This window comes from Hirundo rustica, chromosome 8 (assembly GCF_015227805.2).
Source record: "Hirundo rustica isolate bHirRus1 chromosome 8, bHirRus1.pri.v3, whole genome shotgun sequence".
In the NCBI taxonomy this organism is placed as follows: Eukaryota; Metazoa; Chordata; class Aves; order Passeriformes; family Hirundinidae; genus Hirundo; species Hirundo rustica.
In genome coordinates this window covers 17,449,860-17,471,461 of record NC_053457.1, presented here as the reverse complement: position 1 = coordinate 17,471,461, position 21,602 = coordinate 17,449,860, and the positions used below count along the sequence as shown (strand labels likewise).

Here is a 21,602-nt window from a genome sequence, read left to right as displayed (position 1 = left end):
TGTGCTTTTATTCCACTGTTCTGCATGCAGTTCCAGTGCAGTGTTTTCTGAGTGTTGTCATCACAGTCCAGTGCAGTCTGCTGTTGTCTTGAAAAATCCGCACTGCCAGAGCCCTCTGACACAAGGGGTCACTGTGACAGTAATCTGTCAGGACACGTTACGTGCAGCAAAGAGAAACTCCCGTGGGCAGGATCGGGGCCAGGCACTCAGGTCTGCTAAAACTGTAAAGCCCACCCGCGCTTTGAAATTCTCCAAGTCCCTCAATGACGTGGACCAGAAGGCGCAGAGCACGAGCGAGTGCTTTGATTACGTGGAGCGAACACGCTCAGAAGGCAAACTGACCCCGAATCAAGAGCAGTGTTTGAGGATTAACAAATTTCATCTTAAAGAGAGGAAACCGCTGAATCTCAGGCCTCTTTCTTTTAGCAATTCTAAGCACTCCTTTATCCCTTCCCTTTCCAACTACTCAAGTGCATCGGGAGGAGCAGAGAACCACAGCGCTGTACATATCCCCCTGCTGGAGGACAAGGTGGACCATGACTCCTCAAGGAGCAAAAAACTGTTGCGTTACCTTTTTTCCTTCTCCCACACCTCCAGCATCAGCAGCCTGCATAAATTTCATGAACTGGAGAGCTATTCCAGTCACTTCCAAGCTGACAAATCCTCCAGCATGCTGGTGGAAAGCACGGACTTCTGCTCTGATGATATGGGAGATGATGACGTCTTTGAGGACAGCACCTCAGTGAAACTCAAAACAAAAGAGCAGCGGGCACCGCTCTGTTCAGTTGAGAAGGACAGTGACCTTGACTGCCCTTCCCCTCTCTCAGAAAAGTTGCCCCCTCTGTCCCCTGTGTCCACATCGGGGGATACCTGCAGGTTGGTTTACCAGAGAACCGCCCTCCCATGTGCAGTGGTGACTGTTCTGCTTTCCCCTGCCTTTGTGCTGTTTCTGTCTCTTCATTTAGCCTGTCGCCTTGCTAATACAGTATGTGTGATTTGAAGCATGCAGCCTTCTCTATGCACTCCTGCACCCCTCTGATGCACTTAACAAGGCTACTAAGCAAAATAATTTCTTTTGGAGTCATAAATTCTCCTAAAATTTATTTCAGGTTTGGGGTTCTGAGATAATATTTTTCTCTTATCAGTGCCCAAACTGGGAATACGATCAGAGACTCAGCTACGCATCATAAAGGTCAAGCTGAACACGTCTTAGCTTTTAATGAGCAATGTTTTGTCCTGAAAGCACTGCTGGTTTGGACAGAGGGTGGGAATCAGGAGAAAACAGATTGCTTGAAAATTGCTTGTGATCAGATCAATATAGCCTTAGATTTTTCCCCCCTCAGTTTGCATCCCACCACACTTTTTTATCTGTTACAGGTTTCCTGGTTGTCTTGGTCAAGGGGGACCTGAGTGCTGGTTGTTAGTGGTAGACCTGTGTGATGTCCGTAGTGTGAGGTTCAAAAATGATGAGCGTCCTTATTCCAGCTTCAGAGGATTAATAATGTGCACAGGTGGTAGGAACAAGATCTGGACTGTCTTCATGGTGACTTGTCTGCAGGTTTGCCCAGTCTCACATCCAAATTGTGGCTGAGGGGCAAGAGTCATCAAGTTCAGGAGCAAATGTCCAATCCCTCTACCTAGCATTTTATTATCCCAGTCTTTCTCCTCCCTAACAGCACTTCCTAAAGCTGGCTTTATTTATTACTTGCCAACATTATTTTATTCCCCCACTCATTACCACCATATCTAGTTCTGTACTGGCTTATCATCAACAAGATGCTGTTGTAATCCACCCACACCTTCATTTCCACTTGCCAGCTATCAGCAAGGTCACAAGAGGCAAGATGCTACACATCAGTAAGAGATTTCAGCAATTGACAGGGATGGCAGCAGGCCAGAACCTATTTCACATATGCTTAGTAACTTGTATTCATTCCCTGAGCTCCTCACCATCCCCCTTTCAATTCATGACCTCTTCCACATGGTTAGAAGGACTTCACAATGTTTGATGCTACCCAAGGGTTGTGTATAAATTGAATCTGGAATCAAATGTCAGCAGCTGGTAGTAACATTTTATCAGATGTCTTTGCTGTTTGCACAGTTAGGCTGTAAGGAAAATAGGGAATTTTGCAGAACCGATGCTTCCTTAGCAAGAGTTGGAGAAGCAAAACCATTTAGAGTAAGCGTGTTTTGGGGTTCAGATTCAGTGCTGTAATTTTGCATTGTGAATCTGCCTCTTAGCAATTTGCATTGAAATTAATCACTTGTGTAAAATCCAGGCTGTCTAAATTAGTTGTTCATGATTCTGGGGTAGACTGTTTCACCATTGGTATTAGAATTTTTTAATCTTCTATTTCAGACCGTAGTACATGAGTAGCTGTACCTCTCTGTACATATTTTGTCTTGGGAAGTGCTGTCTGATCTGTTTAATTGCTATTTGCAGTTAAGTGCTATTGGTCTGGGTGAAATGTTGTCATTTCTTGCTCCATTTTTTCTTTCAGGTGCTGCATTTCTGTCAGGCTCTATTTGTGTGCCTCATCTGTGAGAAAGCAGCTGTCTGTGCTTAATTATTTTGTGCCTGTGTACGTGCTTGTGCAGCAATTGAGTTGTTTAGTTTTAGCTCCTTTGTGCAACACATTCCTTTGATTTACGTCTCGGGATCCTCAGTGAACATCCATGTGTGATCACAGATATTACACGGCTCTTCCACATCCTTTCTGCTTCCTCTTCTCCTAATGAGCAGCTTTGCTTCTGATTCAGGATATGTCACTGTGAAGGAGATGATGAGAGCCCTTTGATTACCCCCTGTCACTGTACGGGAAGTCTTCATTTTGTGCACCAGGCCTGCCTGCAGCAATGGATCAAGAGCTCGGATACGCGATGCTGCGAGCTGTGCAAGTATGAGTTCATCATGGAGACAAAACTGAAGCCTTTGAGAAAGGTAGGCACAGGACCTGCTTCCCCAAGGACAGGCTTTGTTAAACAGAGATCCACTCTGGAGCAGGCTGTGTCCGCAAGCCTGCAGCACCTAATGTGTATTTATTAAGGGTTTTGTGCTTCCTCAGTATGTCTGGTCAGTCTTGTATAGGTAGAAAAGGATTTGAATTAACACTCACCCTAGCAAATTCAACATCCCTGAAATCCAGCTCTGATAATAGCTGTTATAGCCCAGCAGCTTTCTGTGTCTAAATGTGTAAATATATATGTGATTTTTTTTCCTTAGATTTTAGAGCACAAAACTCTACAGTTGTCAACATTTGTTTTTAACATGGAGCTTTGTATTACTGTTACTGCTTTAGTTTGTGGCTCTAAGATCCACATAGCTTTGAAGTCCTCTACAAAATATGAGGGTTTCACATTAAGTTTACTTTAAATCACACTTCTTAAATATAATTTAGTTAAAATTTGTGGTTTTTCTTTTCTTTTTAAAGGATCAAATTTATTTAGTGAAAATAATACATTGTAAGTAGAAGGTGTTTACATTTTCACCTTTTCTTAGGCTATGAATGACTAGGTTTTAGTACTTCGAGGTTGCTGTGTTTTTGAACCTGTATTTTGTTTTATAGATAAGTATCTTTCATAAGTCTGGTGTCTTAAAGTATGGGTGCTAAGATCAGTTTTGTGCTTCTGTCCTCGTTTTGTTCCCCCATGTCCTCTGAGCTTTCAAGGTCAGTTGTCCTTACATCAGGATTTTGAGATGGAAGTCACTGGTATTCTTAGCACAGACAAGCCTTGCCATATCTACCAAAGTGGAAGAGGTTAATAACAATAACCTCAGTCTGGAACTAGATTAAATGAGAAACATTAAATCATAAAACATAAAAAGTTATGATCTTGCAGGGTGAGAAGTTTGGACTGCAGCTATCTAAAAACTGGTATGAGAACTTGTCCAAATCCTAAAAGTAACTGCTAACAGAAAATAGAGCAAATTTCAAACGCTTCTTATTTTTTCAGAGAGACGTACTGTCTGCAAAGTGTATAGCTTAGCATGTCCAGTGGATAGGATGTCCTTTGCTTATGACTGTGGGGGATCATTGCCTTGTAAACACTGCAGATTTTGGCTTGGTAGCCCCTTGGCACCAAGTGTAGTTGTTTCTGTGCTGCACTATTGGTCATCATAAGCTCTGTTGTCTGCACAGACAATACTTTGCACAGCCCAACCATAGGACAGGAAAGAAATTACTCTAGAGAATCCAAAGGAAGAAGAGTTGCTGTAGTTGTCAGTTGGCTGCTGGTTTTTTTTCCTCTGCTCACTCTGCCTGAAGTGGGTGGGGAACATTTTCTGAATATTTGTGTCCTGTGGGGAAAGAAAATGTTGTGCACCTTCAGAAATGAGTCACTCAGCATCATTATTATATTTGAACAGGTCATCTGTGGGAAGCAGACAAGTTGCCAGAAGGTAGGGATAGAGCCATAAATAAAAAGAGTTTGCCTCTCAGATACATCTAGAGTCCTTTTAGTGGTTCAGCTGCAGCAAAAAGATAAGATGCCTCTGTGTCTTCAACTCAGCCCTCATGGCAGCCTTTCAGTCTGGAGGAAACAGTCTGGAACTGGTGAATATCATCAGGATGGGACAAATAATGGGGCTTCTCCTTGTCTGTGGGTTAGAAATGGAATTAAACTTCCTTGGCATCTTAAGGTCGTATTGCAGCATTGGGCTTTTCAAACACTAAGTTACTAAGGGGAGAGGGTGAGAACAAAATGTGCCATGGCTCAAATGAAGATGAGGGCAGACAAGAGTAAAATTTCAATTAAAAAAAGAGACATTAAATCTAAATTTTCTGCCATTGGGGTTTTTTGTTTGTTTGTTTGTTTTAACAAGACTTGAAAAGTCCAGAACTGCTGACTATTTTAAGTGGGAAATGCCACATGCTGTGTCATCGGAATAATACAGCAGGGACCTACAGATTTGAATTTCCTCTCTGGGCTAGTGTGCAATTTGCAGAATATTTTCTCTTTTGCTTTGCAGTCATCTCTCTTGAAGCAGTGAGGTGGTGCAAGCTGTTTTTGTGACTGTGGAGCCAGCAGTTCACAGGAGGTATTGTCCAGCAGAGGAGCCCAAGCTGTGGAACAGAAAAGAGAATTATAAATTAATCAAAACACAGGTCCTCCTGGCTCAGTAAAAGCATTTGCAAATAGATCTAACATGGTTGCTTTTTGGCAAAATAATTTGATTAATTTGTACTTTCTGTCAAAAGACAATACCTTTGTATAGAAACAAAAGCAATTTTCTATTTAACATACAAAGGGAATGTTTTGTCCAAACTTTTTCTGAAATGATTGAAAAAATACAGCTTTCTAGTACAATGAGTCTAGCATGTCATTCCTGGAAGTATTCAATTCTTGTGCTATGATGAGGTTTGGATGCCCACATAACTGGAAATGTGGCTTGTGCTGGACAAGGAGATGTCTGTTGGCAGCATTGGCAGCACAGAGATAATCACAAAGTCTCTGTCTCATGTTTCAACCGTTCTCATTTTTGTGGCAGTGGAAGCAATAATTCAACATAATGGATGATTTCAAACATACTATTCAGGTCATCCTCACCCCTTTCCACATTAGGCCTCCTTTTGAAGTCCTCTTTTTCTACAAGTTATTCTATGAGACATCAAATGCACATTTTTATGCATGAGATGTTTATATGTCCCAGCATGTATTTTGTGAAAGTGTGAGAAAAGCCCATTGTAATTCTCTTCCAAGCAGATATGCTGAGGGATGTGTGTCCCACATGCAAAAACTTTCGTCATATATATATAGGAAAAATTACAGAAAATAAATTTAAAATACAGCTTCTTGGTGTCCCAGCTATGTCTGGCATATTAGAAGCATCTGTAATAATTGTCTAGTTTCCTTGTATCTTTCTGCAAGTACATTAGCCTGATTTTGTGGTTTTGTTTTGGGCTATATAAGCATTATTGATAGATGCAGAACTGGGGATTTAATTTGCTGCATTCTTTCACTTAGAAAAGCTGTCACCCTCGTTCTACTGTATATTCCTAGGGCATGTGTATGTAAGTGCACTTGAAACACTGAAAGTAAAGTGTGAGTGTCGCTGCTCTAAGTGGTGTTAAATACATGTGAAGGTTGAATGAAACCCCCAGAGGCAGGAGGTGAGAGCTGAACAGCCACGGGACTCAGAGCTCACCAGGGGCTGTCTGGTCAGTTGAATCATGTGCCACTTGCACTGTTGTGTTGAATGCCCCCCTGAGCAAGGGTTCCCACTCCAGCTCAGGATACTCAGCTGCAGCTGTGGGTACATGCTGTCCAGTGGGGAGCACAGGCAGGAGCAGCACTGCTTGGGCCCCTCTCTGCTGGAGCTGCCCCTGTGCTGGTAAGCAGGGTGTGATGACATTGTGCTGAGGCACCAGCTGGGAGCTGAGCACTCCAGTCCCCTCTGGCACCAGGATGGCTCCTGTCACAGCAGGGTGAGCTGCCTGCCGTCACACACATGCTGTGACCAAAGCAGTGATGCCATCTGACTTTTAAAATCCTTGTTAGGAGGAAACTGGTCTCCTGCCTGGTTTTTGTTCTTATCAATGTTCTCTTTTCATACTCTCCAGTTACTACAATAAACTCCTAATCTCTTGCTTGGTTCCTGGTTTCTTGCCAGTGGGAGAAGTTGCAGATGACAGCCAGTGAGAGGAGGAAGATCATGTGCTCTGTAACATTCCATATCATTGCCATCACCTGCGTTGTGTGGTCTCTCTATGTCCTGATAGACAGGACTGCTGAAGAGATTAAACAGGGACAAACTACCGGTATGTTCCTTGCTTATCTTCCCGCTTATTCTCTTGGAATAATCATTTATCCCGATTGCAGAGAGGATGTGGAATGTGTGAAACTTAAACTAGTCAGCTTTACTCTGGGGATGGATTGGTTTAAAAAGCACAGTGCTAAAATTATTCAGTTAAATCAGTAAATTAACCAGTGAATTAATTTTTGGGTACTTTTTAAATCTATTTCAGGTCAATTTAGTTTGCACTTGTGAAATGCATGGATGTGAGAGCTAATCCACTGTAGCCAGACACAAAGTTGCACTGCCTCAGCAAATTTAGGTCTAAATTTGCAGATAAGGATGTAAGCATTTGTTTGCTGCTATGACTACCTTTAAACTGGGCAGAACTGGAACAGTTTTAAAAAAGAGAAGAAGTAAGAGGAACCTAAATTCAAATCTTTGAGGTAAATCAAGAGGGTTTTCTTTCTGCCCAGTCATATGTGGGGTGGGTTTTTCATCAGTGAGAGCCACATTAGGCTGGAAGAACTTTTATATGAGTGATTGCACTTGAAACAGAAGAAATTCAAGTTGAATATTAGGACTCCAGTTTGCACAGCTGAGGTAAGATGCATTGCAGTTTTACCAGGGGCTGCCAGCCCAATGCACAGGTACCTTAACTCCTTGAACAGAAGATTTTCTTTAGTATGTCAGCAGTAAACATACCAAGCTGAAATGTGTTTACTCAGTATGCTGGGCTGCAGATTTGCAGCTGTCACAAAACTGTTCCTCAGGCAGCTGAGCCTAAAGGTGGGGACAGAATGGATGGAAGCTGTTAGAAGGCAAGCTCTCCTTGCTTACAGAGCACTGCAGGCCAGCTAGGCATGCAGGTGGAAAATGGTTTGCTGGTGATTAACAGTGTCCTTTGGGGAGGTAGTTGAGCATTAATAAACCTGTAAATCCACAGAGCTGTTACAGTCTCTTCAGAGCAGAATCCCTTGAAATTAAAAAGTTATCCTCTCATTTCTCATTTAGGCTATAGTTGGATTGTTCATGACTTCAGTCAGAAAACTGCTTTCAGTGAAATCCCTTAGTTTCTGTTCCATCCAACCCCATTTCTTCCATGAACAGTGAACATTATTGGCCTTTCAAAAGTGTAAGGTTTTTCATATGATAATGAAAAGGATGTGTTTTCAAAGATTTAATGTCTCCAGGTTATTTTAACCAGTAAATATTAGATGAGCATAACTAGGAGGAAGGATGTGAATATTTAGTACGTATTATAGTGCTTTATTTGCTCCTTTCATTTGGATTCTAAATCCAGGGAGTGCTGTAATGAGCTGGGGGATGCAGGAAGTGTGTGTGGATATATATTATATATTCATGTCCACACAGGGGCAAGCATGTGCTAGCACTGCCTACAGACAGCATGAGACAGCTCAGCTTTGAATCAGAGGGTCAGGCATGAATCACAGGTGGGATTTCATCAGTAGTAGGGCTGCAATGTCCTTTGTATTTTGGAACTAAAATATTTTCATTCCTCCCACACTACCATACATTTCCAAAACAACAGCAGCCTGTATCTTGGTTAAAGCTTTGAAGAGTTGGAAAGATACAATTTTATTCTCTGAAAAACCTGATAATGGGTGATTCAGCGTAGTTTCATAGCCATCTTGTGATGGCACTTATTTTAAAGAGGCTGGGTGAATACAGGACCTATGTAAGCAGAATATGTATAAAATGAATAGTTTTTAATTTAAAATTGGTTGATAGAAATGTAACAAGATCCACTGTCTAAATGTTCAAGCTAGACAAATTTAGGCAGATTGATGGTGGTAATTTTTTAAGGACAGAGGGCAAGCTTGGAAGGCTTCAGCATCTCCAGCACTTGTAGTTTTGTAACAGAGGAGGTGCTCTAGTTCAGATTCAAGTTACTGGGTGTGATGCAGATAAAGTTTTCCTCATCTGCAAAACAAACATGTCTCGCTATATGGTAACAATCATTCCTTTATGTCTCCATGTGCTGTGTGATCACAGAGTGGAACAGACTTGTTGGGTCACTGGGTTGAGTCTCTGCTATGAGGAGGAAACCATACCATAGAATCCCTTTCATAATTTGATCCAGTCTTGGTTTAAAAACAGGTGTAAAAGGACCTAAGCATATTGACTCTGTGATTGTACTGCATCAAGGCTCAGACACAGAAAATCAGTTGTTTTGGTTTTTTCTCTGGTGAGGAAGAATGTGATATGTGAAGCAGAAGTCTATGTGTTTGACTTGAAGAGGGAAAAAAAAAGCCAGACAGGAAAAATTGCAAAATAACAATAGTTTGCATGACCCAAACTCTGTGGCAGTTTCCTTACAGTACATTTTTGAATGATCCAGTTTAGTCCAGCTAAAGAAAGTCTGGCTATAGTAAATTATGCTACTTACATAAAGTTTGGAAACCCACCAAGACCTTTATACAAAAATGCCCTCCTGGAGAGATAGTAGGATAATTTCCAGGGCCTGCTGCTTGACTGGCAGTCTCTGAGATGAATTTAATTCTTCTTTTTATTTTCTTTCTTCCAGGTATTCTAGAGTGGCCATTTTGGACTAAGCTGGTAGTTGTGGCTATTGGTTTCACTGGAGGACTTCTGTTCATGTATGTACAATGCAAGGTGTACGTACAGCTGTGGAAGAGACTTAAAGCTTATAACCGAGTAATATATGTACAAAACTGTCCAGAAACTAGTAAAAAGAATATTTTTGAAAAACCTGCACTAATGGAGCCAAACTTCGAAAGTAAAGAAATGTTTGGGGTTCACCATTCAGACACAAACTCTTCGCATTACACAGAGCCAGAAGACTGTGCTGCAGAAATCCTTCATGTCTGATTGTTGGGTGGAAGGGGTGTTTCTGTATGTCCTTGAAGATTTGAATATCATTGTTTACTGCAAACTGCTCTACCTTTTTAAAATCAGCAAACAGCTGAGGGCTGGCGGATGAATTTTTTACGTTTGTTTTTTTTTTGTTGGAATTTTTTAAAATCCCTTAGGCATATCTGTCAATGTCATCATGGTTGCATACCTCTCAACATTTTGTGTCTCGTACTGGCTGATCAAAGAGCCACAGGATATTGGGTAGAATGAGCCTTGGGTTTGGTATCAAGGAAGCCGCTAGTGAGCTGTCATCAACTTCATGGAGTCTGTTACTTTAGAACATAACTCTTAAGTGATTCTGGAGGATGTGTAGTGTGGGGTTGCTTGGTTGGTATGTTCTTTACGTGTGATGAAGGAGCTTGTCCCAGACAGTGAGAGAAATGAGAGAGAGTCTAATCTACCACTAACACTGCCACTAACATTGTGTCTTAGGCAGCAGGTGTAAAATTTTGCTTTACATATTGCGATGAGACTTAAAAAGCATATAGCACTTTTAAAATTCTTTATTTTGTGATATGTATGTCAAATGAGAATGAAACTTGAAAGAATGTGTCATTTTTGAAACATTTCTTCATTCTTTACCCCATCTCTTCTTCTGGAACATAAACCTCTTGCCTTATGAAAAAAAAAATTTAAAAAAATTCAGCCTGTGATTTCCAACACATGCCCATATTATCTTACTAAACATAACACTAAAAAACTCTGCCTCTTTGAGTTTCCTTTGAGGAGCAGTTTTCTTCAAAGGATATTGCACTTGTGACTTGTGTATGAGGAGTAGTGGATGTGTACAATGTTTGTTTTCAGTGGTTTCAGTGCTCTGTGTTGGGGATTGGTTTTGATGTTTTTTTTCCCAACAGGTCAGACCATCAACACACCTGCACATATACACCTGATGTAACTTTTATTCCAGACCATTGGCAAAGGGTTTCTTGCAATATTGATAAAAATGTGAGCTGTTATAGAAAAAAGGAAACTTAGTCAATACAGCTGAAACTGGCTTTCTTTCTTTAGTGCTGTGTCATGTGTGAATTACCCAAGAATTTGATGTTGTCAGAGGAGATGCTGACATCCAAGTGTAGGAAGTAAATATCACATTAAGTGGATAAATTTAAAAATACCTGCCTGATGTGATGCACTGTGTGGTCAGAGAATAGTATATGTCTGTGCTTTTGAGTTCGGGACTGGCTTTTAATCGGTCAGCTTTCATGCAAAGTGAGGGACAGTTTTAAATTCTGTTTGCCAGGCTTTAGACAGAGTTTTCCAAAGCCTGGGATGTCTGCAGTTGATTTGTTTGTCCAGTCTGTTTCACTGCACCACTGTCCAGCTTTAAGCCCTCATTTAACCAAAGTCTCAGTGTGACTGGAGCAGAAACAAAGCCCCACAAAAAGTCAGCACGAGGCCTCTGCATTTGAAAGCTTTCTCTACCTGAGCCCTGTCTAAATCTCTGTAAAGTCAATGATGAAAAATGGCTGGTTTTAGTAGGAGTTGCCTGGACTTCTCAGGTAAAAGTTTCTGTTTGCTTGTTGAGATAGTGAACTAAATTCTGAGCTCTAGTTCAAATTTCACTTAGTATTTTTGAAGTACAACTTCGGGTACATTCTTTTCATAGTAAAAGCAGCTGTTTTAAAACTTCTTAAAAGTATAATAGTAAGAGATCAGGGATTTTTTTTTTCCTTAAAATGTAATATTAACTTATTTCTAAATCAGTATTTCAATAGAAGGCAGAGAAGGGACTCTGGTAAGAGAACACTCATCTCAGTGGTTTCTAGAAGCTGTTAGAGGAAAAGCACATGTGCCTCTGTCACTTCATGCTTGAAGCTTACTGTGATATTCATGAACAACACGGTACCTTGTTCTTGAGGTGTGTTAAAACATCCAGACCTCTGGGCAGTCCTGGTAAAGCTGCACTGGCATGGATTTGTGTACTGTACTAGCTGTCAGGATGTCCTGTGCTTAAGTGATACAGGCAGACAAACCCTGCATACCCTGCTAGTATCAGGGCAGTCTTTGTGACCATGCACATGCAGAGTTAGTTGCCTGTGCCTGCCATAACTTGAAGTGCAATTACTCAAGACCTTTCCTGAACTCTGCTGTGGGTGATCCCCTTCTATTATGAGAACGCAGATAATACACTGTCTCGTTTCGTTTTCTCTTTTGTTCTGTGAAAGACTCACTAGATAAACTCAGGTGGCTTAAGTATCAGGTCTTGCACACGTTCATGATGTTCTTCTGAAATGCCCAAGTGCACAAGGCCTGCCCGTCTGCGAGATGCTCACGTTACAGCTGCAAGGTGCACAGAATCAGCTGCCGAGCGATGCTGTGCGTGTTCTCATCCCATCTGTGGCCAGTGGGTGAAATGAAGATGGACAAGTCCTGGTATGAAACCTGGCTGCTCTCCAGCTCACGCCTGAGAGGCTCCGTTGTGGGAGCAATGTTCTGACATCGCCGATACAGCGTACCGTAACTTGCTGGTTCTGCTGCAGTCACTGTTGTACGTGATTCTGGGTGAAACATTGCAAAATCTCATTTGCTGTTTTGGAAGCTGCATGTGGAATGTGCCAGGTAGTGTTCAGTGTATTCAGGGTACTGGAGGTTTTTTGCAGTGCCCCTGAGTATCTTAACTTGTAAGGAAAAATCATCTCCAGCAAAATCACTTGGGGAGAAAGATTTGTGAATGAAAATGTTTTAGCCAGTGTTGCTGCTAACAATTCCCTTTCCCAGCAGGTCTTTTCTTAATGAAAATTAAGGCCTATTATTTAAACTCTTCATACTGCTTAGGAATGCTTATACCAGGAAAGGCTGCAGAAGAGATCCATCTGTCAGGGGGTTTCATTTATGCTGGTCACATTTCTCGTGCTGATTGTTGCTTGGTGTTAATGGTGGGCTTTTGGAGTTGCAGTTCTCTGCTTCTGCATGGTGCCATCAAATGTTTGAGAAGGCTGAATGGTGCTTTTTTTTCTTCTTTCTCCTCAAGAAGATACTGCTGACTTTTTTCAGCTTCCAGGTATTAGGCACTGATGCCAGCTCAGGTGAGCTCTGTCCTTTCTGTTCAGATGTCAGTAAGGGGAACAACCACCCCTGTTAGATCAGGCTTTCCAGTACTTCCTTCTGGCAGCTTTTGAAATGACTGAAATGGAAGCCTGGTCCTTGTACCTTGGCCAAAGCTAGCTTGGGTTACACTGCGGCTTTCCTGAGACCAGAATTTAAGTAGGAGGGAGCACAGGCTTAATGCCATCTACCACAATCCTTTCCCTGGATTGTCAGAGCCTTTGCTGATATGTCCAATGCCCCAGATAACTGACCCCAATCTACTGATGGCACTCCTGTCCAGAAAGACACCATCTGGGCCAAGGAAATTCCCCTGCTGTGTCACATTTGATGAATCTGCCCGGTCGTGAACATGTGTGATGTTAGAAATACAGCTGTGTGCTGCAGAAGGCTGATCCCATGTAAGAGCTGAGGAGATACTAAATTTCTGTGAATTCTCAGGACTTTTTTCAACTGTTAGCCTGTATTTTTGGGAGTGACAGTGGTGTTTAAAATGTGTTCTGAAGAGATGCCCAGACCTTGGGAGAGCTCCCTCTGGTTGAGTATCATCGGGATTGGCTTTGCTTCAGCAAGGAGGCATTCAATGAAGATTGAATGAGCCTGTGAGAGGTTAGAGAAGTACTGGGCCTCTGTGCTGTACCTGGGAATTCCTGGGAAGCAGTTTTAACTCTGTTCAAGCCAACCCCCTGCACTGATCAGAGCATGAGTCCCACTTAGTGCTGTAAGGAAGGCGGCTGCCATTCAAGGGAAACCTTTGAAGTGATGCACGGATGTGGCCAGGCACAGGAGCTGGTTGCTTCTGCCCTGTGTGTGGCAGAGTACGTATCTATTGCCAGGTGGGAACCAGGTCCAAATTTCTCCTAAAGCTGATGTGTGTTAAGATCTAGATTTCTGTTGAGGTCTGCTCTGGAGATTGGCCAGCAATGGAAGGGTGGAGGTCAGTTACTCTGGTTGAGTCCCTCTGAGATATAGGCAAAACAGGGCAAATACAAAAGCAAAGATATTGCTGGCTGGATTTCCTTAGTGTTATATTAGATACGCAAAGAAAAATTTTAAGTGGGACCTTTTATTTTGTGATTATTTTTTAGATTTGAGATATTGCGGTGTCTGTATATTCCAATGAAGTACTGAAAGCACTTGTCTTTGTGTAGAAGATAACTGTTTAAAAATTGCAGCTAATCTTGTATTTAGGTAAAACATTTTTAGATGGGTAATTGTATAATGTTGGAGAACTTTACACTGGCATGTGTTGTATAGTTTATACAAGACACTTCATACTTCTGCAGAATTTTTTAGTTATTAAATTTCTAGTAACTTAATGTATAGTTTTGTATCCTTTCATGTATGTTCATTTTCTCAGTATTACCACTTGCAGTTATTTTTAGTTTCTTAAACTGTAATTGGTTATTTGTGTGTGATACACAGGGTTATTGACTGCAGCAATAAAGTGTTTCTATAAAAAAAACAGAAAAACCCAAATCCATTATAGTATCCATTTTGTTTGAAAAAGCATGGGGAGAAAAATTGATCTCTCCAGTAGTAAGATTATCAAAACACAGAACTTGATGGCTCTTCAGTGCAGCAGACCAGTGCAGAGTTAGCACCCCATGACAATTTGATGACAAAATGATCCATAATGATAAAGGCATTGCAACCATCGGAATAATTTGGCAACTCCTTTGATGCAAGTGCTTTGGCCTCAAATGCAGGAATCATAGGGAGAATTTTACAGCTTCTGCTATGCAGGAGGTGGGGAGAGAAGATTCTCATGGGCCTTAAAACCTGACCTTCTGGAATCAATGCTGCATGGGGCGTCAAATGCTTCATGTCTGAAGTCACGTTCTCACATGCATCTGTGTAGAGGTGAAGAGCAGAAGATGCTCATTGCTATGATAATCCTCTAGGAAGAATATTAATTTTGTATACAGAAGAGGAAATTTTTAGCAGTTTCACTAGAATACATTTCTAGCATGAGTAGAGAACTTACAAAGGCAAACACAACAGAGAGCAAAGACCTGGAGAGTTGTGTCTGTAACAGACACAAGGGGGCTCAAAGAAAAGCTTTTCTTTTCTGTTTAAGTAGTAATTAGTTTTTAATTTTCTTTTAGGTAAGGAAGGGAAGGAAATATTAAATCTGCAACCCTGAAGAGGTGTCTTCCATACAAAACACATGGAATTGTTTCATTAGTAAAGAAAGTCTGGCTGTAGTAAATTAAGCTACTTACATAAAGTTTGGAAATCCACCAAGAGCTCTATACAAAAATACCCTCCTGGAGAGATGGCAGGATAATTTCCAGGGCCTGCTGTTTGACTGGCAGTCTCTGGGATGAAAAGCTGATAAATGCTTTAAGAACAGAGCCCACAAAGCCATCTGGCTGCCGGTTAAAGTGTTCCTTGTCTTGGGCTCAGGCATCTCAAGTTAATTATAAATTAACTTACTTCCTCTTATAAACCTTATTTTCATCCGAAAGGGTATTACTGTCACTGTGTGAAGTGTGTCCATCTCTGAGGCAGAGAACAGCACTGGCTCAGCAGCATATGGCACGGCTGTGACTCCAGGAACAGGATTTTTGATCTGGTCCCCAGGAACTGGAGCTGTCTGGTGAGTGGTTACTGGCATCTGGCTGGCAGGACCAGCAGGACTTGCCTCTTGGAGCAGGGCAGAAGGAGGCAGTTGGGAAGCAGAAGGGAAGCATTTTGCAAGGTCCATGAGTGCCCTATGGAGGCTACAAAGGTGTCAGAAGATGCAGCTCCAGCTGCTGATTCTGATTCCAAGTCCTCTTTCAAGAGCCAGGCTTGTGCCTGTACTGCTGCTCAGCCCCCTGCACTGCTGCGGGAATTGGCTATCTTCCATCCCACTTCCCTGTGGACCAGTCTCCTGGCAGCCACCCCTCCATTTCAGATTTCTCTATCCCCAGTGTGTTACCCATCTCATGCTGTGCTTGTCCTTTTCCCTTCAGTCTACTTGTGCACCCCAAATTTCCTTCCTCTTGCCCCCTTCCTCACTTGCCTTTGGGCCAGGCTGGCTGTGAGGGTTGTGCTGGCTGTGAGGGATGTACCAAATTGCAGGCAATGTGTGGTTGATGGGAATGACCATAGAAGTACCCAAAAACAACACTGCAAATTAAAGGTCAATGTCCCTTGTGATCCCAGGTTTTTCTGTAAATCCTTTAGGCTCCAGTCTCTGATGCACAGGATGCTCTCTGACATTTTGACATTGTATTGTGTACCACGAAACAGCAGAAGAGGATGATTTTTCACTGCTTTGGGATGGATTTATAGCATAAGAAAATCAGGCAAGAATAGCTCAATACGGAACAAGAACTGAACAGAGGAAAATTCAGTTCATCTTGGCTAGATGGAGAAAGGAGACAGAGGAAGTTTAAAAAAAAAATATCAAAAGGGCCTTGGGCAAAGGCAATGGGGAGTAAATTCAGTGCATTATACTGGGTAGAGTAATTGGAAATTAAATATTGCTCAGGCAGGGTCGAGTGATAGCAAACTTTAGGAATACTCTTTAAAGTGCATTCTAGGAAGAGGCAAGAATGGTGTCAGAGGAACTGATATCTGAAAATAGAGAGTAGACTTTGAGAGTATTGGGGAGATAAATGAAGTTATCTCAAAGGCTTTAACATCAGAGAAAGGTTTGAAATAACTGAATAAAACACCAGAAAGCTGTAAAGAGCCGAATGGGTGTGTTCAGGGTGTGCTCATTAAATCCTGAAGCTTCAAGGAATTAGGCTTGCAAATCCTAACATTTTTAGACTTCGCTAAAACAGACCTCCCAGTCAATTTTGCTGGCACTGCCTTTCTGTGCTGGGTTCTGATTCTGTCTCAAAGGCCACCTGCAAACAAGGCAGGCCAAGCAGGCTTAGGAGAATGCCTCACTGTTAGAGCTGCAGGGTCTGGTGCTGGGACAGCAGGTTCCTTTGTCATGGGAAACAGTTACCCTTGTGGTTGGGAAAAGACAGGAAATGTCTTGGGCTGGTGACTTGATCCCAGCTGCAAGGGCACAGCAGTCTTGGAGAGTGTGTCATACGTCATATCTGCTTTACTCCTGAGCATCCCAAAATAACTCACCAAGTATGGTTGCCCTCTTTCTACAGATAAACTGAGATCTCTAGAGCCTGCCTTGCCACTTACTTTGCTCTCATGTTTACCTTCTTGCTCTGAAAGTGCTGTATTAAAAGAGAACTGATTCTACTAATGGGATTACCTAAACCAGTATTTCCTCATGCCAGCAAGTTGGTTTGTTTAATTCCAAAACTGCTTTCAGGACTGTTAAATTCATGGCAACATATAAGCAGCTGATGTACACCAGAGAAATCAGATGTGAATTAAATCAAACCGTTCCATTGAGCAACCTTCTTGCAGCCCCGGACCATATCAAGCTGTGGTAGAAGTTAGAGGTATTATTTCAAGGATGAATTTGGACCTGCCTGATGTTGCACAAGCCTTATCAGGACTCTACCTTTGCTGCTTGGGCTTAGGAATTTTGCAGCAGTTTTCAGTCTCCCACTGCTGTTCAGTTTTGCAGCTGTCAAAAGTGTGCAGCACAAAATGAGCAGCCACTAATGCAGCTGTATCCCTTTTGTTTGCCTTGTCTGTGGCTTACGTTTCCCACGCCTTTGCTCTCCCCTCATCTTCAGCAGTGTTACATCATGGCCTCAGTAATGGTTGGGGAGGGGGAGCCTGAAAGCACATTGTTTTCTCTCTGCCTCCCTCCTCTCGTTAAGTGCCAGAGCTGCACAGCTACATCTGCAGAGGAAGGAGAGGATCTGCACATTTTGGGGGAAGTGATGAGGTCAGGCAGTTCCGGATCCCATGGTCCTCAGGGCTGAGGGAGGTGTCCAACATCATGTTAACTGGGGTGAGGGACCCAAGGATCACCAGCTCCTAAAGAGGGTAGGAAGTTCATGGGGATAGAGACTCTCAGCCCCTTGCAACCTGGATGGTCCCTTGCAGAAAAGGTATAAAAATTCTATATTAAGGGTTATTATAACAGCCCTGTTGGGGCTTGTGAGAGATTCAACTGGTGCCAGAATCGCCACTGCCTGGATGGGAGAGCAAGGACACTGTGCTGAGCTTTGCAAACCTAGAGTTCATTACTGGGCACTGAGGTGGGACAGATGCAGTTCTACAAACGTGGAGGTTTTTTTCCTCCCCATTCTGGTGGAGTAAAGTGCAATTAGCACCCATATGTTCTCAGATATTAAGCTCATGCCCCTTAGATTATTTATGTAGTTTGGAAGTTTCTGTAGGCTCTGCTGCTCCTGTCATTTGTTAATTGCAGCATTGTATCATTGCTCCCTACCCCAATCCTTATTAACCTAATTCAGGAGAGCCATCTGCCTACCCCAACTGCCTGTAACCTCAGGAGGGCTGTAAGATACATGACATCTTCACAGAACAACCTTGTTTCTCACAGGCACTGCATGAAGGTACAGAGGGACAGCAGCTGACTTCTGCTGTGAGTTTCCATGCAGTAAATCTGAGGGCTGTTTAGGCAAAGGGGAGCTGTGAGTAAGGAGCAGCAGAGTAGATGTGCCCCTTGCAGGCAGCTGTCCTGCCCTGCACTAACAGCCCGACCAGAACAGCAGCTGCTCGTGCTTTAAGGACCCAGTTTCCCAGCTGCCTGCTTGTGGCTGCACAGATCCTGCTGCCTCAGTGAAACCCTCTCCAAGGGAGGAGTGAGGTGTTTGTGCACAGCTGGTGCAGGGAACAATTCCTGCTTCCCCAGGGAAAGGGTTGGAGGGGTGTAAGCCTGGGCTGGTGGTGACCACAGTGTCGTCTCCTTATGAGTGAAATAATGTACTCTCGGGATAAAATAGCTGGGTTTGGGTTTTGTGTATCCTGCATTTTGTCTAGCAGGATTTTGACAAAGCGTTTGAAATTATGCTAAAAGTAAAAGTTATCAATAACTTTTTTTATGTGGACCTCATGATAAAAGAAGTGCTAAAAGAACGGACTTAAAAAGAGACATAGTTGTGAAAAGGCTCGTGAGACACAACAAATGCATTCCTACAACTTTCCTACAACTTTCCTGTACGGGACTGAGCTTATCTAGTATTTTTTAATGCATTTTTAAGAGGAGTTGTAACACTATAGGGAGACTCCCAGTCACATTTTTGTACAGAAGAGCCTCAAACCGTGTGAAAACAGAACTCATTACTCAGGGGAACAGAATTGTGTTCAAATGCTGCATCAGAGCTGAAATGCAAAAAAAACCCATGGAAACCAGCTGATCAAGATTTGAACACCACTTTGTTCCATATTTGCAGTGAAAATGAAGGTGTCTAGAAAGAGGCCTGAGATATGACAAATCTGTTTCTGAAGCACTTGATATGCTAAAAGGGTTTCAGGTATCTTTCAATGAAGGTTATGAACCTAAATTTAGAAACTTTAGGACTAACAGCTCTTATGCAAAAAGGAAATGGAACTGTGAGTTCTTCGAAATCTCATGTAAAAGGAAGGGGAAAGCAAGGAAGATCTTACTGGGTTTGTGGTGCACTTCTATGTGGTAACATTTTCCGTGGAAGTGATCACAGTGCAGTAGCAAGAATCCCTTGCTTAAATCTCAGGAGGAGTAATCAGACCTCCAGGCTGGGATTCTGCAGCTACCTCAGGTGGGCCATGCAAGGGCTGGCCATTTTGCACTTCTGTTTGTTATTTAAACAGTAGCAGCAGACTAGAAATTAATGCTGAGTACTTTTGAATCTTTTCTATGTCTATATATAAAAACATGTCCTGAATGTAGGAGAACCTTGAAATCTGAGTCGCAATACAGGAAATGCTTGAGTTTGTACTTGACCTGAAGAGACATAGGAGACCTTCCCTGACTCTTCTGGGTGAGCATAGCCCAGCATCTTCATGCCTCTGCAAAACAGAAACAAGATCCTTCAAGGGCAGCACAGGCTGTCCCTGTTGTCCCCATTGTTGTGTGGCCACAACATGTAAGTGATTTAAAACATAAGACAGGCCACAGCCTATCTTGGGAAGGATATCCATAACCCATAAACATATCTTACGATGTTGCTCAGCGGTCCGAGGGGCACAAGGCACTATCCAAGTGGACTCGCCAGAACAGAAACAGGCACAGCCAGCAACAGCTTCCAGCTGTTGGCTTTAATTGCCTGCTTCTGTGTTTGAAGGTTGCTGCCTCGCCTGTGGACTGAGTGCCTCATACTGAAAGTGCCACCAAAGTATGATTTGATTAGTTACCATCATACACTAATTAATCCAGCACAGAACCTCAGCTCTAAGTGTACCACAAGTCGAGCACTCCACAGGTGGTTTTAATTGAGCTTATTATGCTTGTTTATCACTAGAGGTTCACAAGAGCCAGAAACCAGCTGGGCCTGACTGCAAAGAGGTGAGGAGCTGGGTTTGATCACAGAGCAATGATGAAAGGACACTGAGATGTGCAAAAGCTCAGCTCGTCTCAACACAGTATCGTGCAGCTGCCACTGCCAGCAGCATGGAGGAAGATTATCAGTGAGGTAACAGGGGTGGCAGCACGTAGTGTTTGTTTGCTTGATGAGATACTAGAGAACAGTATTAGTGGTCTCGGTGTCAAAGTGCCAAGTGTGCAGTGTCACTGCTATGGCTTTTTCTCTGGGCAAGTTGGAATCTGGAGGAAGCGCAGACAGCTCTTCTGTTCATAATGTCAGCATTTGATGGTAGCAGGTGCTTGGTGTGCTCAGGGTAGAGAGCATGAAATGAGGTGTTTAGAGGGCTTTCTGCAAATGGGGAGCTGGTTCTGTATGCACAGTTCTGATGTGCAGACACACTGGCATTTGGTGTTACACACAGTAAAGCAAAGGCAGCAGGGTGTTTCCAAAGCTTAGAGGAATACAGGGAATAAATAAAACATGGGCACATACAGGGGTCTAGCCCTGAGGAAAGCGTGAGCTGCACACAGATTGGCACATTTGGTGAATAGAATGAGGTTGGAGTATGGTGTGAGTCACCATCCCTGGGAATATTCAAAAAATGTGGATATGGCACTTGAGGATTTAGTTTAATGATGAATTTGAGTGGACGTGATGATCTTAAAGGTGTTTTCCAAGATTAACAATTCTGTGGTGCTATGATAGAGTGAATAAATTTGGATGAGGAAGAGAGTGGGATATTTACAGTGTGTAGTAGTGTCAGTGTAGTGTGAGTGTAAGGAGCACACAGGAGACTCTGTGCCTGCACACTGGGGCGGTTTGGAAGTGAGGTTAGAGTGTAGCGCAGTTTAAGATGAAATCCTGTAAGTGTAGAGGTGGTGAGGCACACGGGGCTGTGCCGGTGTCAGCTGTGCTTGGCAGGATCAGGAATACCGTGTGGAGCACCGTGCTGCAGAGCCGAGAGCTCCGGACGCTGTGTAGAATTGTGAAACTGTGGAAGGTTGTCAAGAGGAAAGTAGAGCGTGGAGGGCTGTGTAAATCATGCTGGCGTGGAGCCGGTGCCAAAAGGAAGGGCAGGGGCACGGAGAGGGCTGAGTGCAGGGTGAGGGGCTGGGCTGGAGAGCACCATGAGGGGCTGCTGTGCCAGGACAGGGGCTCGGGGCAGGGCTGGAACTCGGGGTGCGGGGCTGCTGTGCCAGGACAGGGGCTCGGGGCAGGGCTGGAATTCAGGGTGAGGGGCTGCTGTGCCAGGACAGGGGCTCGGGGCAGGGCTGGAATTCAGGGTGAGGGGCTGCTGTGCCAGGACAGGGGCTCGGGGCAGGGCTGGAACTCGGGGTGCGGGGCTGCTGTGCCGGGACAGGGGCTCGGGGCAGGGCTGGAATTCAGGGTGAGGGGCTGCAGTGCCAGGACAGGGGCTCGGGGAGGCGGCCGGGGCGGAGGCAGGGCGGCAGGGGCGGTTTGGGGTAGGTGTGCCAGGCTGGGGAAGGGGCGGGCAGCGCCGAGCCGCCCTGCGCGGTGCCGGAGGAGGCGGC

At 43.4% G+C, this 21,602-nt stretch overlaps 1 protein-coding gene across 4 annotated transcripts in view; it reads left to right on the top strand.

Moving 5' to 3' along the window:
- The window catches only part of MARCHF8 (membrane associated ring-CH-type finger 8), a 96,139-nt gene that overhangs the window by 70,508 nt on the left and 4,029 nt on the right, over positions 1–21,602 (top strand). For 2 of the 4 annotated variants that reach the window (XM_040072115.2, XM_040072116.2), the window contains exons 5-8: positions 31–876; positions 2,761–2,941; positions 6,611–6,758; positions 9,282–14,293. In XM_040072115.2, coding sequence (XP_039928049.1) covers positions 31–876; positions 2,761–2,941; positions 6,611–6,758; positions 9,282–9,586 — 1,480 coding nt within the window. In that variant the 3' untranslated portion in view covers positions 9,587–14,293. Of the gene's footprint in view, positions 1–30; positions 877–2,760; positions 2,942–6,610; positions 6,759–9,281; positions 14,294–21,602 lie in introns of those variants that run through there. The other 2 variants (XR_005702049.1, XM_040072118.2) reach the window with 2 other exon arrangements.